General features: G+C 36.8%; 1 protein-coding gene across 3 annotated transcripts in view; it reads left to right on the top strand.

Annotated features, from left to right (window-relative positions):
- The window catches only part of nav2b (neuron navigator 2b), an 82,507-nt gene that overhangs the window by 45,882 nt on the left and 20,603 nt on the right, over nucleotides 1–16,022 (top strand). For 2 of the 3 annotated variants that reach the window (XM_016551998.1, XM_016551996.1), the window contains 5 exons: nucleotides 9,113–9,242; nucleotides 11,794–12,091; nucleotides 12,842–13,445; nucleotides 14,865–15,233; nucleotides 15,444–15,509. In XM_016551998.1, the coding sequence (XP_016407484.1) occupies nucleotides 9,113–9,242; nucleotides 11,794–12,091; nucleotides 12,842–13,445; nucleotides 14,865–15,233; nucleotides 15,444–15,509 (1,467 nt within the window). The remainder of the gene's footprint in view (nucleotides 1–9,112; nucleotides 9,243–11,793; nucleotides 12,092–12,841; nucleotides 13,446–14,864; nucleotides 15,234–15,443; nucleotides 15,510–16,022) is intronic. The other variant, XM_016551997.1, reaches the window with a different exon arrangement.

Genomic DNA, 16,022 nt, shown 5'->3' with positions numbered 1-16,022 from the left:
CAACATGAGCAGTTTTTAATCTAAATTAGATTGTATAATTTCGAAATTTGAAGCAAAAACAGAATGATTGACTTCAGTTTTGTGAAACTATACATAAAAAATAAAATGAATCGCGATTTGTTTAGCATCTCAACCGATTTGAATTGTCACATATTTTAATCGATTTTCAACCGGCTCGTGGTTAATCGTTACATACCTATTTACAACACAATAATGGTGTGGTAATATACAGTATTGTGATTGTTTTTTATCACACATAGCCTTTCAACCACTTTTCTTTAGGAATTGCAAGTCTACTGTGTTGTGCCAAGGTGCTTATATTTGCCTTGCACGTTTAACCATTTTTTCCATATTCAAAACAATGCAAAACATGCTCTGCGGTTCCCTGGAAAACCAACACTAACACAACCGAAGTGTGAGACCTGAAAAGTTGTCGTCTTTGTTATATTTGTTTATTGAAGAAGATGAAGGAGAGAGAGAATGCGAGCGGGAAAGAGAAAGGAACTACTCCGAATTCCTCACGCTCACTCGCAGCTCTGTCATTACAAATGTCTGGCGGCAAAGGTTTGGGCACGAGGGCTGGAATCTCTCTCTCTCTCTTTCTGTCTGCCTCTGTGTTATTATACAGAGTCACATGCTCAAAACTGCTCTGTGAAGGCAGAAACCTCTGGTCACGCTGTATATATACATTCCCCAAGATTTTTAGACATCTATTTGCACTTTCAGTGGTTTAACACTAACAAGATTAGCGGCTACCTCTGTTTTTATGAATTTTTGTATACGAAAAAAGCTCAGGCGCTACATATGTAAGGTCTCATTTGCCCACAAAGTTTTCTGCCAATGTTTGAGGCCAAAAACACTGTTTGCTGTTTTGGCAAACGCAACAAAATTGCATCTCGGTTAGCAGGATATTCCGCAAAGGATTAAGGCAGCTTGACCTTTAACTATGGGATGTGACCCTTAAAAAACTTTTGTAAACAACAGGGCATGAGAATGTGAAGCATTGTGGAATGAACTAATTGGCCAGGTTTGGTGAAGTCTGTAGGTTAGTCACTTATTGACTTTATGTACCTTTAGCCACAAGCTAGCCACCCGCTAAACCCCAGACAGACGGAACTGTAAACCGAAAATGGATTCCCACACTCGTATCACGGTGGACTGTGCTTCCAAGCTGTAAAAACACACTTAAGCCGTAACTTATCACAGACGTTGGTGTGCTTAAGACGATTACTCCTTCACACAGCTACACACACATACACATACACAAACACGTTTCATGTAGGAACCTGCCTTGCCTCAAACCTGTAAGGTCACCTGGCATTTACGACGCGACACAGATGTCCAGATCTAACTCATGTGAAGACGGTGACTGTCAAACCGGTCCTGCTGAGGGGATAGACGAACTTTCCAAAACACATTTGCTTTTCTTTAACATGTTGTTTATGTTTATTGCTAGCTAAAACTATTAAACATCATCTTTTGGTAATTGAAATTAAGCAGAAATCAAATGTAAACATATGTAATTGGAAAAACTTGAAAAAAAAAAAAAACATTAAAATGTTGCCTTGGCGACTAACTGAAATGAGTTTGAGTTGAAAACTGAAATCTTATAAAGATTTATCAAATTAAAATTAAAGCTGTATAGAAATACTTAAAAAAACGAATTTTAAAATGACAAAAGCACATAGCAAAATTACTAAAACTTAAAAATTTAAATGAAAATAAAAGCTCATTCAAAATATCAGTAAGTACTATAATATTATTTAAACAATATTAAAATAACTCTATCATCATGTTGTTCTGAACTTGTATAACTTTCATTCCTATGTGGAGATAAAAGATGATATTTTGAAGAAGTGTTTTTGTCTTTACAATGGAAGTCGATGGGGTCTAAAACAACATTGTATAGACAGTTTTTTTTTTTAAATACCATTGTTTTTTGTTCCATATTTTCACATATAATAATATGGTCTTTAGAGATATTTCTATCAGCATTGGCCATTAAAATACATTAGTTGACCACTTCTATTCACGTTCATTTTATAGATAAATTTTTTGTTAGCAATTGTCTTATTTGTTTTAACTTTACTAAGGAGTAACTTCTGACACAAAGTTTATGCTTTAGGTTGATTTGTGAGAATTCACTTGGTCAAATGTATCTGATCTGTGAACCATAAACACTTGATATTAGCAGGTTTTTTGACCACTTGAAAACCCAATTTGCTTTTAAGCTTTAGCTCATTACAGATGAATAATTCAGCTTAATTGACATCTTGACATTCTCTCTAATCCAGCTCTGTTCTGAGACCAGTTTATAGACTCCTTTTGAAGTTCTGCTGGGCTTAAAGACTGCTTTGTGATCAGATTACCATTCCTTCAGTTGGTAAAGCCGCTCCCCTCAGCATGTGGTTGGCTGCTGGGTTTGAGTGTGTGCGCGCGTGTGTGTGTGTGTTTGGGGAGAATCGGTCTCTCTCTCAGAGCAGTGAAAGGCAGAGCGAGGGAAGGAGTGCAGTGGCGCTTTACTCATGAAGCTGCCTGCCACCCTGCTAAAATTTAGCGGCTTCTCGCTGGCTGTCCCGGGATCAGGCTTTTGCCAGGGAATTCTGCAGCCCGGCTCCGACACTCTGAGGTAGAGAGGAGGAATTTTCTTTGTTTGAGGATTTATGAGGTGGAAAGTTGCTTTGCCACGTGGGACTGTTTTTGTGCGAGTGCCTGAGTGTGAAAGAGAAAGGTGTGTGGTGACACCACTTTACTATTCTTACATTGATTTTTTTAAAGTTTTAGAATAAAATAAACATTTTTATTATATACAAAATATTTTTTTTAAATGAATGCCAACAATTGTGGTTAGAAAATAAAACATATATAATGATTAAACAAGTGAAACTGAATTGTTAATATCTTGCAGCTTTTTTTCTCATGTACATTTATTTTATTGAAAAAACAAAGGATGCACTGATTAAGGACTGGATTTTTAGAGTAAATGTCTAAGATAGTGATTGTCAGCTTTCTTAAATTTATACAGTATACTCAAAAATTATGCCTTTGACCATTTGAGCCACAATTTAAGCACTTTATCTACTTTTATAACAGTCTATGAAAGCTGAGGACTGTGTTTGTTCTCTGTTTTGGCACACGTGTGTCAAGAAACATCTTCCTTGCTCTTTGCTATTGATAAGCTCAAAATTTAGCGCACTGTCACAGCTTTGTCTGTATTACTTATTTGAATACACTACCATTCAAACGTTTGAGGTCAATAAGATTTTTTTTTTTAAAGAAATGAATCATTTTATTCAGCAAGGATGCATTAAATTGAAAAAGTGGCAGCCTGGCAACAGGGCATTTACATTATTACATTTGTAACGTTACAGACATTTCTCTTTCAAATAAATACTGTTAATTTGAACTTTCTATTCAGCAAATAATCATGAAAAAATAATGTATTACGGTTTAAGCAGGACAACTGTTTTCAACATTGACAATTATAAGAAATGTTTCTTGAGCAAATCAGTATATTAGTCTGATTTCTAAAGGATCATGTGACACTGAAGACTGTTGTAATGTGTAATGGCTGCTGAAAATTCAGCTTTGCTATTAAAGGAATAAACTACATTTTTAAATATATTCAAATAAAATACAGCTATTTTAAATTGTAATCATATTTTATATTATTACTGTTTTTGCTGTATTTTCGATTAAATAAATGCAGCCTTTGTGAGCATAAGATACTTCTTTTAAAAAATATAAAAAATCCTACTAACCCCAAACTTTTGAACAGTAGTGTAATTTTCCAACTTTTAAAACCATAGTCACCACCACCACCACCACAGCACAAACATTTTTCTCAAAGCAACAAGCTTGTCAATGACCCATACACTTTATTTCTTGCTGTTCCTGGTTAAAGTACCTTTCCTGATCTTCCACAATGCCTGGCAACAGGGCTGGGGTTGCTGTAGAGATGGGTATCCTTGCAGAACTAATTGATAGGCCACCCAAAGCAAACAGGACGGGGCAGTGTGTGCAGTTGAGCTGTAGCTCACAACTCCACGCTGCTCTTCTAATAACAGGTCTTTAGAAAAAAAACAATTTCCTGCCCTGTGGATCAACCCCCCTATATGCTTTTACTTCTTTGGGGCTTGACACTAATCTAATGTCCCAGACGGGGGGAGGAGCGGGGTCCAGGGCCACTGTTTCTGCATGCATGTGTTTGACTACTGCGGGGTAGATGACAGGTTGTTTTGGGACGGTGTGTGTTTGGTTTTGTCAGACCTGTGTCTTCTGTCACTGGTAATTAATTTGCTGATTCATAATATTAGCTTAAAAGTATTAGTGAATGTTGTTGATGGTAGTGAGAGATGATGGTAGTGAGAGATTGTGGAAAGCAGGTGAGACAGAGAGCGTTTCTACCATTTTTATTCAAAGCATCTCAGACGGGTGTCTGTTTATATGGAGATTTGACTGTATGATTTGCCTCTTTAATTGTTCTACCTAGACTGCAATGGGAGTCTTCACAACTGAAGGCTTTTGTTGAAATCGATTGAGCTAAAACATAACATTTTGTCATTGTTTATTCACCTTCATGTTATTTTAAACCTGAATTACTTTTTCATCTGTGAAGCTTGTAATGAGAAATTTCACACTTTTCAACGCAATGACAATGAATGCTGAATGAAGATATCAATCCCCAAAATGGCCACAAAACCACCTTAAAAGTATCCTAAAGAATCATAAAAGTAGTCCACATAACCCATGTACTATATTCCAAGTCTTCTAATGCTATTTAATAACTTATAGTAGATAGTAAAATTACCCCATGATTTACTCACCCTCAAGCAATTCTAGGTGTAGCCTATATGACTTTATTTTTTCAGATGAATACAATCAAGAGTTATATTTAAAAAAAAATGTCCCGGCTCTTCCAGGCTTTATAATGGCAATGAATGGGTGTTGAGATTTTGAAGTCCAATAAAGTGCATGTATCCATTGTAAAAAGTATTCCACATGGCTCCGGGGGGTTAATAAAGGCCTTCTGAAGCGAATCGATGCTTTGTGTAAGAAAAATATCCATATTTAAAACTTTATAAACTGTAATCTCTTGCCTCCGCTAACTGTGGAATGCACGTTCATGAGAGAGTAGCGTTCCAGCAGATTATGTAGGACAGGGGTGCCCAAACTCGGTCCTGGAGGGCCACTGTCCTGCAGACTTTACCTCTAACTTGCCTCAACACACCTGCCTGGATGTTTCTAGTATGCCTAGTAAGACCTTGATTTGCTGTTTAAGGTGTGTTTTATTGGTGTTTGAGCTAAACTCTGCAGGACAGTGGCCCTCCAGGAGCAGGATTGGACAACCCTCATGTAGGATGTAGGTGTAGTGTAAGCTCCGGTGAGAAGTGATGAACGCGGAAATGCAGATGAGAGAGCAAAACAAAACACAGGTTTTGAAATAGAAGTACAAAATGAGGATTTGTAAAGAAAAATTCGAGAAAAGATTTCGATATTAGCCAAGAGGAGACTGGTTTTCCTTTGCTGTAAACAAAACTTGGTTCTCAAGAGACTAGCATATTCTTACTGGAGCTTATGCTATGCCTACGTCTTACGTCATCCACTGGAATGGATTTTTCTTACACAAACACATAGTTTCAAGGCCTTTTTAACCCCCTGTGTGGAGTACTTTTTATGATGGATGGATGTACTTTTTTGGGCTTCAAACCCTCAACACCCATTCACTGCCATTATAAAGTTGGGAGAGCCAGGACATTTTTCAATATAACTCGAATTGTAATCGTCTGAAAGAAGAAAGTCATTTACACCTAGGATGGCTTGAGGGTGAGTAAATCATGGGGTAATTTTCATTTTTGGGTGAACTATCCCTTTACGTTGTTATTCACATATAATCTCTATCTCTAGAAAGCTGTGGTTTGAACTAAAGAACTGATTCAGTTGTGAACAAATCATTCAGAATGGCTAATGCATTAGCTACAGAAGACCTGGTAATTAACGCATTAGGTGGATGGACTACTAAAGGAAAGATCCACAATAAGAGTTTATTGTGGATTTTTCCTTTGGCTTGATGTACTGATCTCACATATGTCTCAAAAAATCTCACCTGTACAGTTTTTAAAGAGATCTCTATGATTGTGCTCAGATTTGCAATGAAGCCAGATCAAATTTTTGTCTCATTTTAAGTGAGAAAGCATGAGCTATGACATAATATTTTCATCTGGATGGGTGCAGATACTCTAAGTAATTCTTTAATTATTCTTCAGTTTTTAACTCTGTTTTGTGCTTTTAGGCTTAATTCACCCAAAATATTATTTTTCTTGCTGGCATTTTAAACCATTGCTTTGTTTGTATTCCATGCCTCTTTCGGAACCAATATATTGCACACTCCCCTTCTATTTTGGGCTGGTTTGCACTTGGGCAAAGCAAGAGGAATGTCTTTGGATTATATTGGAAAGAAAGAAACAGAGCGATGAATTCTTTGAACATGTATAAAAGTACCACTTTCTGACCCACCTCTACCCTCTCTGCCACCCACACCCTCTGCTTCTCTCTCTTTCATGTATGAAGTATTGTGTGGCTGTTCAGAACTTTGTTTTGTTGTTGTGAAGATCAGAGAGGTTGACATGCTGGTCAACAAGAAAATTATATGTTGGACTGTTCTTTTGTGTAACTTAAAAAATTTGACTAAAGGAGTTGGTTGGGCTGACCACATTTATTCAACATAACATTTAAAGAATTAATTCATAAAGTTTTACTTGTTGTATAACTTTATGGCCTGGTTTCACAGACAGGGCTTAGGTTAAGCCAGGATTAGGCCATAGTTCAATTAAGACATTTAAGCAATTTTTATAAACAAGCCTTAAAAAATAAACATTACTGGTGTGCGTCTTGAGACAAAACAATGAAAATGATATATTCAGTCAGTCAGTGCTAGTTTCTTTCAGTTGAAACAGCTCAGATTTACATTTTAGTCTGGGACTAGGCTTAAGCCTTGTCTGTGAAACAGTGGGATAATGTACACATGCATTTATTTTATGCATTTACTTGGATAGCAAAGACTTTTTAAAAGTGTATATCTGATTAAAGTTTTTATTTTATTTTATTTTTTATATTTTATATTTTTTATTTTATTTTATTTTATGCATTTCCTTGGATGGCACAGGCTTTTAAAAAGTGTATATCTGATTAAAGTTTATTTTTTGTCAACTTTTAGCTGGAACTTTTCAGTAAGACTGAATGCATTTAAATGGATTTCATGGCGTCTTTAAAAAGGAAGAAGTGACTCATTCATGTCTATTTTTTTCCATTTCATTTTTGGGGGCTTTTTTGGTATTTGTTTGCATTCGCCATCTATAGCATCTGACAGCATGTGGCAAATGATGAATGAAGCAGATCATTTAAGCAGAGACGTTCAAGCAGACAAACACATTAGCACAGTGAGTGTGAGAGCTTTTAATGACAAATAGCCCCAATGGGACCAACTTTCTCACAGCTCATTAAAACAGGAACCACAGACGTCCTTCCATGCCAGTTATGTTGAGTCGGTTATGACAGACGTGAGCTATGGGGACTTTGTTCATATCAAAACAAGTATCTATTCAGCCGATTCGCAGGACGTCAGGACTGCGGTGGATGTTTGAACACACGCCTCTCTTGATTCATGACTGCCCGTGAATGAGCTTATGGGCTGGTTTGTTTGCCTGAATGATCCTGAGAAATGAGGAGGATTAGGTGGTATCTTAGGTGTTGATAAGACGTTTTGTTGCCACACAGAGTTGCTTAAGCTAGTTCTCTTAGCATCGCTCGAGGCTGGAGTGGCCTAAACTGGTGGCTTGTGGGAGTTCGGGCAGTCTGTGTTTGGATTTAGCAACTAGCATGGAGGGACTTCCTGTTTACACACCCCCAATACATTCATTTCAGCAAATATCTTTCAGATCTTTTTAAGGCTTATAATTTTTAGCTTGATTTTGTCAACCTTGATTTAAAAAAAAGCCTTATTTCATCTTAAGTAGCACAATTGTTGTTTCTATTAGTTTCAAATAAAGTAAATAAAGTTATTTTAGGAATTTTAGAACATTAGCTAAAGTAGAAAAATGTGTGACTGTTAAAAAAGACAGATTTCAAATAAATAAATAACATTAAAAATATATAAAATAGTTCAGCCATAACTTTTGAATTTGAATAGGATTAAAAATATAATATACCTATATATTAAAAAATACGCCTGAAAGTGTTTTTTAGCCTGATTTTAGATCAGGCTATCTAGATAGATAGATAGATAGATAGATAGATAGATTCTGTTACTGTAAAAATAAATACATTAAATATATAAATTAAAATAAAAACAGTAATAATTCAATTCGATATTTCAACAAAATAATTCTGTTATTGGCAAAAAAAAATAAATACATTTATTTGACTTGAAGTAGCAGAAACTGATTCTGTTATTGTCAGATTTTGTTAAATAAATAAATAAATAAGCAAGCATTTTAGTCATATCTAGGCTAAAATAGCAAAACTGTTAATTGTGTTATTGTCCAATTGTCTGAGAAAAAAAAAAAAACCTTCCACTGATTTGAGCTAAAATAGCAAATTTACTTTATTTAGTGTAAGATTTTATGATTTGACAATAAAATGTACAATCACACAACTCAATCTCACAACTGTGTTTTTCCTTTAACCAGTAGTGTCTGGCCCATATGAATTTGGTTGAGCCCTGCTGAGCATCCTAATGGATTTCGTCAGACAGGAACACTGTGGGAAATGGGGGAAAGCAACCAGAGCGCATTGAGAATTTGAGGCGCAGAGCTAATTAAAACAAGTTTTGAGGAGCAGAGAGACACGCCTAATGTTTCAAGCATGATGGGAATGCAGGTTTTTATGCTCAGACTGACCCTGTGCAGACTTTATGACTCTCCACAGATGCTGTTTTTGCTTACCTTTCCTTCCATTCCTACTCTTTAAATCTGCATTTTCCATATTACGCCGAACAGTACGCATCCATGAATTCTGTTTTATCTCTTGCAGTGCTCTTTTCACTTTATTGATATCTTGTTCCTCAGAAATGTAGAGAAATGACTGTTCCTCTAACTTTTCTATTTGTTCTTAGTTGGGACGACAGCAGCTCAGTCAGCAGCGGGATCAGTGACACCTTGGACACAGATGACCTCAACACCAGCTCGTCCCTTAGCTCCTACGTCAACACCCCATCTGTCCCACACAGAGACGTGGATGAACAGGTCAGTCATTGAAACCAGAGCCTCATGGTCTACAGAATCAGAAACATCTGCAGAAGTTCACATGAGAAACAACTTCAAAACATGATTCAGTTTTCATTTATATAAATTATTTTCGCAAAATAAATAAAAATGGTTTTATTATTTTATTTGATTGTCTATGTCATTGTTTTAAATAGGTAATAATTTATATTTTTATGATGGATTTTCATGTGTTAAGATTGGAATTCTAAAGGTCCTTGCACACTGAGTCCGAAATGTTCGTATGCGTTTTTTTTCTCTCGTTTTTATCGTATTCGTCATCCTTTCCTGCGAAAACGCAGAAAATCAAACCTGGTCCGAATTTTTTTATGGCGGACGAAAGTTTCGGAGGCAGTGTGTAAACGTGATTGACACAACATGAGCTCGTATTTATTTTTTAACATGTGAACATTTCGGACGAGAATTTCGGACTCAGTGTGCAAAGACCTTAAGTCTGGGACAGTGATAAAACAATAGAAATCTTTTTTTAATATTATTTTAATATAAAATCTCTTTAGTAGTCAGTATAAATGATAAAGGCTTATAAAAAGTTTTAATATGACCTTTAAAGGTATAGTTCACCCAAAAATGAAAATTACCCCATGATTTGCTCACCCTCAAGTCATCCCAGGTGTATATGACTTTGTTATTTCAGACTATCCCTTTAAATAAAAAGTTGAATTTTTTTTTTCATTAATAAATGAGATGCGTATATGTGTATATATACATATATAATATTAAAAAAAAAAACTTTATGATTTTTAAATATATATTTACATTTATTTTACATCTTTTTTCTGTTAATTCATTGAAATTTTCAGAAAATATTGGTAAATTTAGTACTTGTTGGTAAACATAAATGATGTATGCATTGTAAACCTTTTTAGACCTTTATATAAAAGGTCTATATTTATCTGAAATATGTTCATTTTAATAAAAATCAAGGCTTTGGGGCATAAAAGTGCCTGACTTTAAAGAAACACCCATGTAAAGATATACAGGGAAATGTAGTAGCCTTATAAATATCTCACTGAACTGTTAAAAAGTCCCTTAATTTGATTCGCCGTCTATGGTTATCATTATATGCAATCAAAAACAGGCCTGCACGTTTACAGAACTGCTTTGGGAGCAGTTCTGTTGCTTCATTGTCCCTTTTGAGTCAATGAAACATTGGTGGGCCCTTATCAGAACTGGCCTGTGCAGTCTTTGTGAGTGTGAGTCAGCGGACTGACTGAACTCTGCCCCGGTGATTGATCATCTTTACAAGCTCAAAGCAGGTTAACATATGCTGAGCAAATGGGCCAGTACAGTGAAGCAAAGACACGGCGTCTGTCTCGCCTGTTCTAACAAGATGAGCGTTTTAAATCCAGACGTGGCACACTGAGTTGTGTGCCAGTAACTTTATCCACACCTATGGCTTATTGGTTTGTGTATTGGTGTTACGTAGTGAAATCCATGACCTTACTTATCTTCAGTCTTCCATATTTATCTCCGCAGATGAAATTTTTTTTGCTTTGGCTACAAGCTGAAATAAGTTAGATAAGTTTAAGTTCTTTTTTTATTTAATTTTATTCAGTTAACATGTTTTATTTCAAGTAACAAAGATCTTTTTCAACTCTAATAGCCTTAAACATGATTTCAAATTCAAAGAGATTAGAGCCATGACCCAAAAGTGCATCCGAAGCCAAATATCTGCCACCTTTCACTTCCACACCCTTGTACTTTTTCCCTATATAGTCTCCCCTCATTCTTCGGGCTGGAGTGGAGGAAAGATTTATTGTATCGTCGTTGAGATAACAATGTTTTGGAATTGGCCTGATAACAACTGGAGGCTATTAACATTCTTTCCCTGGCAATAATTTTCATGAGGATTTTCAGTAGCAGCTGAACAACAGCTTTCTAAAAGGGGGTGATGTCATCTTGGATACATACATTACAAGGTCATGTAATGGACGAGTTGGCTCTTTTGTCACATAATCAGATTTTATTATGGCTGTTGATGGTGTCGCTTAATAAATGAGTTGCAAATTAGCTGTCGGTGATAATATTCTCAGTCATTAAAGACATTATATAATATATTTGTGCATATCAGTCCAGAGTCCTTTAGTTAAATTTTTTTTATTTCCCTTTTTACGCAAAACTATATGCAAATGTTTTTTAACAGTTAAAACTAGGGCTACCAATAGAATAAAATAAATTAAATGAATCTAATCATTTCTGACTAGTTTTTAGAAAGCCTAATATAATTTAATATAATATAGGATTATTATTAAAATCACTATGTTAAACAAATTTTATTTATCTATATTTCATATCCTAAGTACAAATTAACTTTGACAGCCCTAAAAAAAAATTCCCCCCACAGACACTCTGGCACCCCCTTGTGGCCCCCTGGAAAACCCCCCAATTTTAACACGCACCCCAATAGACAGTTTTACTTATTTGCAAAGAACATAGAAATCCATTTTATATTGCAAATTTCAAAGTTCAGAAAGTTTCTTTACAGTTAATGATCTTGTTTTCTCTCTTTCAGCTCCAGACGGATGCAGAGAAGCACTCTGCTGTGAAACACAACCCCAACTGGTCCAACAACGACCTTAAACGTTCAGAAGGCAGCTCTGACGGTGCCAACAAAATGGAGACCACAACTAAATGGAATCACAGGTCCTCAGATTTCTCAGATGAATCAGAACGGAGCTTGATGGGTCGCAAGACACCTACAATTTCCCAGACAGGCTCTTGGAGGCGGGGAATGACCGCCCAGGTGGGCGTCACCTCTCCACGGACAAAATCTACAATACCTACGAACTGCAGCTCACTCAAGACACATGGTAATGGTTTTAGATAGTCATGTTTCATATCCTCATGTCTTTCCAAACCTTTTTGGGAACACAAAACAATGTATTTTGATGAATGATTTTATCCATAAAATGAAAGTCAGTGGGGTCCAAAAAACATGTTTGTGTTCCAGAGAAAGAAAGTCATACAGGTTTGAAATGACATGAAGGTAAGTAAATGATGACCAAACTTTCATTTTTGAGGTAATTTGTTCCTTTTCAACTGAAATATTAATAATGTTTCATTTAGAAATAATGGAAAATTTTGCTCATCTGCTCCCAGAGCAAGAAAATAAGCTAAATAAAATGTTTTTGTTTTAGTTTTTATTTAGCTTTATTTATTTAGTTTTGTTTTAGTACTTCAACTTAAATTTTTTTTTTTGTTACATTTTTAAGTTCTTCATCTTATCTAATATTTTTATTTAATTTTATTTCAGCTTTATTTTAGTTAATAAAAACAATTTTAAATAGTTTTAGTTAAGAGTAACAACACTGACTGAGCCACGTCTCTGTTTTCATGTGGTTTCCTGAGGCATGAAAGCCACGGAGATGTATTATCTGATTCCAGATCGCATCACATTGCACTATAACACCTACATTGTCTTATGTGTGGTGTGCTGCGCTCCTTTGCCGAGACTTATGTTCAGACGAGTCCCGACATGGACCATGCTACTATATTCAAAACTGTTCAAAAACATGATTTCATTTTGTGCTTGACAGTCCATGTCGTTGATCATCCCACAGGTAAGACAGACGACGCCAAGGTGTCGGAGAAAGGACGTTCCAACGGCACCCACTCCACAACTGTTGATGACACCAAGAAACCTCCCCTCAGTTCAACCTCACGCACCCCAACCAGCACTTTTGGCTTCAAGAAGGCTCCGGGCGCAATGGCGACAATAACCGCGAGTGGAGCTGTAGTTACTAGTGGCTCTGCGACAGTGGGCAGGATACCTAAATTGGTTGGGTTTTCTGGGAGTCGAAATGTGAGTCGGCAGACGACTGTCGATGATGGATACCTTCCTCCAAGTGCTCGGACGACTCTTCAGTACCGCAGTTTACCAAGGCCTAGTCGTACCGGCACAGCTCGCTGTTCTAACCGCTCCAACAACTCGAGCCTTGATGCTAGTTTTTGCAATAAAGGTACCGCCACACTTCCCAATCCTAAGAGTCGCAACTTAGTCAAGTCCCCAATGGGAACTACTAACCAGACAGACCGAGAGAAGGGTATCTTTTCCGATGTGGAGAGCCAGGTACTTAAGACTTGCACAACTACCCAAACGGGGTGCCAAGCTGGACGGCAAGTGGGAGGAAAGTATTCAGAAATGTCCTCGCCAACCCTTCGTAGGTAAGTTCTCGAAGTTTAGCTCATGTAGACTTGAAAGACTGTTGATGAAAAATGTATTTTGCAAGGCATGATTTTTACTTGATGTGGATGAAAGCACCATTTTAGGTCCCTCAAATATTTACTCAGCAGTTCTCAGCTGGGCTGTGTGAGTTCCAGAATATTCTCCTCCTTGGGTGCTGGATGGCGTTCACAGGACTCACTGTTTATCTGAGCGATTTGATTCTGAGGCTTGAAAGGCGTCTTCTGGCCACCACAAGTGCATTTTCCTTGGGCTTCTTGATGTTTCTCTAAAACATGGCACAGACCAAGAGGCTAGTGTTTGTTCTAGCTGATTAGCTTGCTAGCTCTGACTGATTGCTCTCTTAGTTAGTAGAACCAGACTACAGATAGACTGATGTTATCATATACTATATGAAGTCATGAGAAAAATCTCATGCCAGACTTTCCTTATCTCATATTTTCCTTTGTGAAGAACAGAGGTGTCCATCCTGGACGGCTAGTGGCCTACAGAGTTTAGCTGCCCCAACACCCTTGCTTGGAGGATTTAGTGAGCCCGAAGACCTGACAGATGGTTCAGGGTTGTTTAATTAGGAATGGAGCTAAACTTTGTAGAATAGTGACCCTCCAGTCAAGAATGATGTTGATTTCCATTTTGTTGTCAATGATCAACCAAAAAAGTGATTCTTGTCAGTTCAGTTGGAACTTTGGCTACTTTACTACTTTTTTTGGTTGAATACTTCAATGTTTCATTAATGTATCATTACTGCATCAATGTATCATTAATTACACATTTTCATATGAGCAACCAATCTATAAATAAACTGATTTTCACAAACCAAAAATATACATTACAGTTCCTAGTTAATTTTGAAATGGACATAACCAAAAACTGACTCATGATTCAGTGAGGGAGGGTGTTAATTGTGATCTCAGTAATGGCTGTTAAACTCAAAAGCAATTTTGTGAATCTTTCGTTTTGTTTGCAATTCGGTCACAGCCTGCACTATGAACATTTCCCCTGCTTATTGATTCAATCACTAACTTGTAAGCGAGTTTGAGACAGTTTCATGAATCTTTTTGACTGACTCGTTAAAAAGAACTGCTTCATAAGAGTCATTTGTTGGCAATGAAAAATTTTCTGCCTGATTGAGTCTGATTCATGCTGCTTACATTCAAGTGAGTATGAGACCGTTTCATAAAAGTTTATTTTGACTGATTCATTAAAAAAACATTTGTTTGTGAATCGGATATCACAGAGTCATTAAAAGACAGAGTAGAGTGACACTGGCATGCAGTCTACTATGATGCAACCTAGATTTTCAGTTATTGTCACAATGTTTACTTTTTGTTGCAATTGCAACCATTTTAGTTACATTTTTTTAATCTTGTTGTTGAATTTCTTTCCCCCTTTGCATCCAGACTCTTTGGTAGCAAATCTTGCAACAAGCAAGCTCCGGTCACCACCATGGAGAACATGAAGAACTCCACCATCATCTCCAATCCTCATGCCACGTCCATCCAGCAGAATGGTTCTGTAAACACACCATCTGTCGCCAGCGGAGGCAGCGGCCCAGTTTATAATGACAGCCTGACGGTGCCCTCTGGGGGTCATGGAGAGCAGACCCTTTCCTCTATGACCTCCAGCCCAGGATCAGCTTTCTCTCCTTGGGGAGGCAGGGATAGATCGGGCTCCAATCACATCAGTAGTGACTCCATTGATGTTTCTTTGGGAAAGGAAGATTTATGTCTTAATCGGACCAACAGCGCCCGAAATGGCCTCTCAGACAGGTGAGAAACTGATTGTTCAACCATGCAAACTTCATGTTAACAGAAATGATTCTTCCAGCTATTTGTGACTTGAAAGTATGGTTTATATCTCTAGTGATGATCTATCTTCCTTTCCACCTACACCTCTTTAATCATTTCTTTATCTCCTCTCCCTTTTCTGTCACTTTTATGTGCCTCTTTTTGTTTTGTCTGCCCTGTACCCTTCTCTAGCCCTCACTCCTCCCCCTCTGCTAGCCCTAAATTTACCCGCAACACACTCCCACGGAAACAGGACAGGTAAAGCTATCTTTGTGGTCAATTGGTCAGTTTTGCTTTGTGTTTTTGTCTTGCTTGTGTGCATTATGGTCAGGGCTCCTGACTGTGACTACAAAAAAATAGAAATTTGTAACAATAATTTGAAGGGAAAAAATAAGCAGGAAAACTCAGTACTTAGTTATGTTCCTTTCATGTTCTTCATGTTTTTGGAATGACAGTAAACCTTCATTGATTCCTTGAAATTACTCTTTTGAACTAGTTCTTTTTAGTCAAAAAGATTCACAAAACAGTCTCAAACTCATTTCTGAATCAGATTTTCTCTGTCAGTGAGTCATTTCTGAGTGCACAATTGAACCACAAATCTTTTTTCATTTATGTCAGATTTAAAACAAACAGAGAACACACTTACTTGGAGTTAATAATATGTGTTCACAACAGAGATTTTGTGTAATGATAAGTAAGTTTTAATTCTATCAATCTAAATCTAATTTGTCAGCCAAAACAGTAATTTAACTCCTTAATTTTCTCCCCCCC

The sequence above is a fragment of the Sinocyclocheilus rhinocerous genome, unplaced genomic scaffold (genome assembly GCF_001515625.1).
Source record: "Sinocyclocheilus rhinocerous isolate Xijiao unplaced genomic scaffold, SAMN03320098_v1.1 scaffold255, whole genome shotgun sequence".
Classification (NCBI taxonomy): Eukaryota; Metazoa; Chordata; class Actinopteri; order Cypriniformes; family Cyprinidae; genus Sinocyclocheilus; species Sinocyclocheilus rhinocerous.
This window is presented reverse-complemented; position numbering and strand designations above follow the sequence as displayed.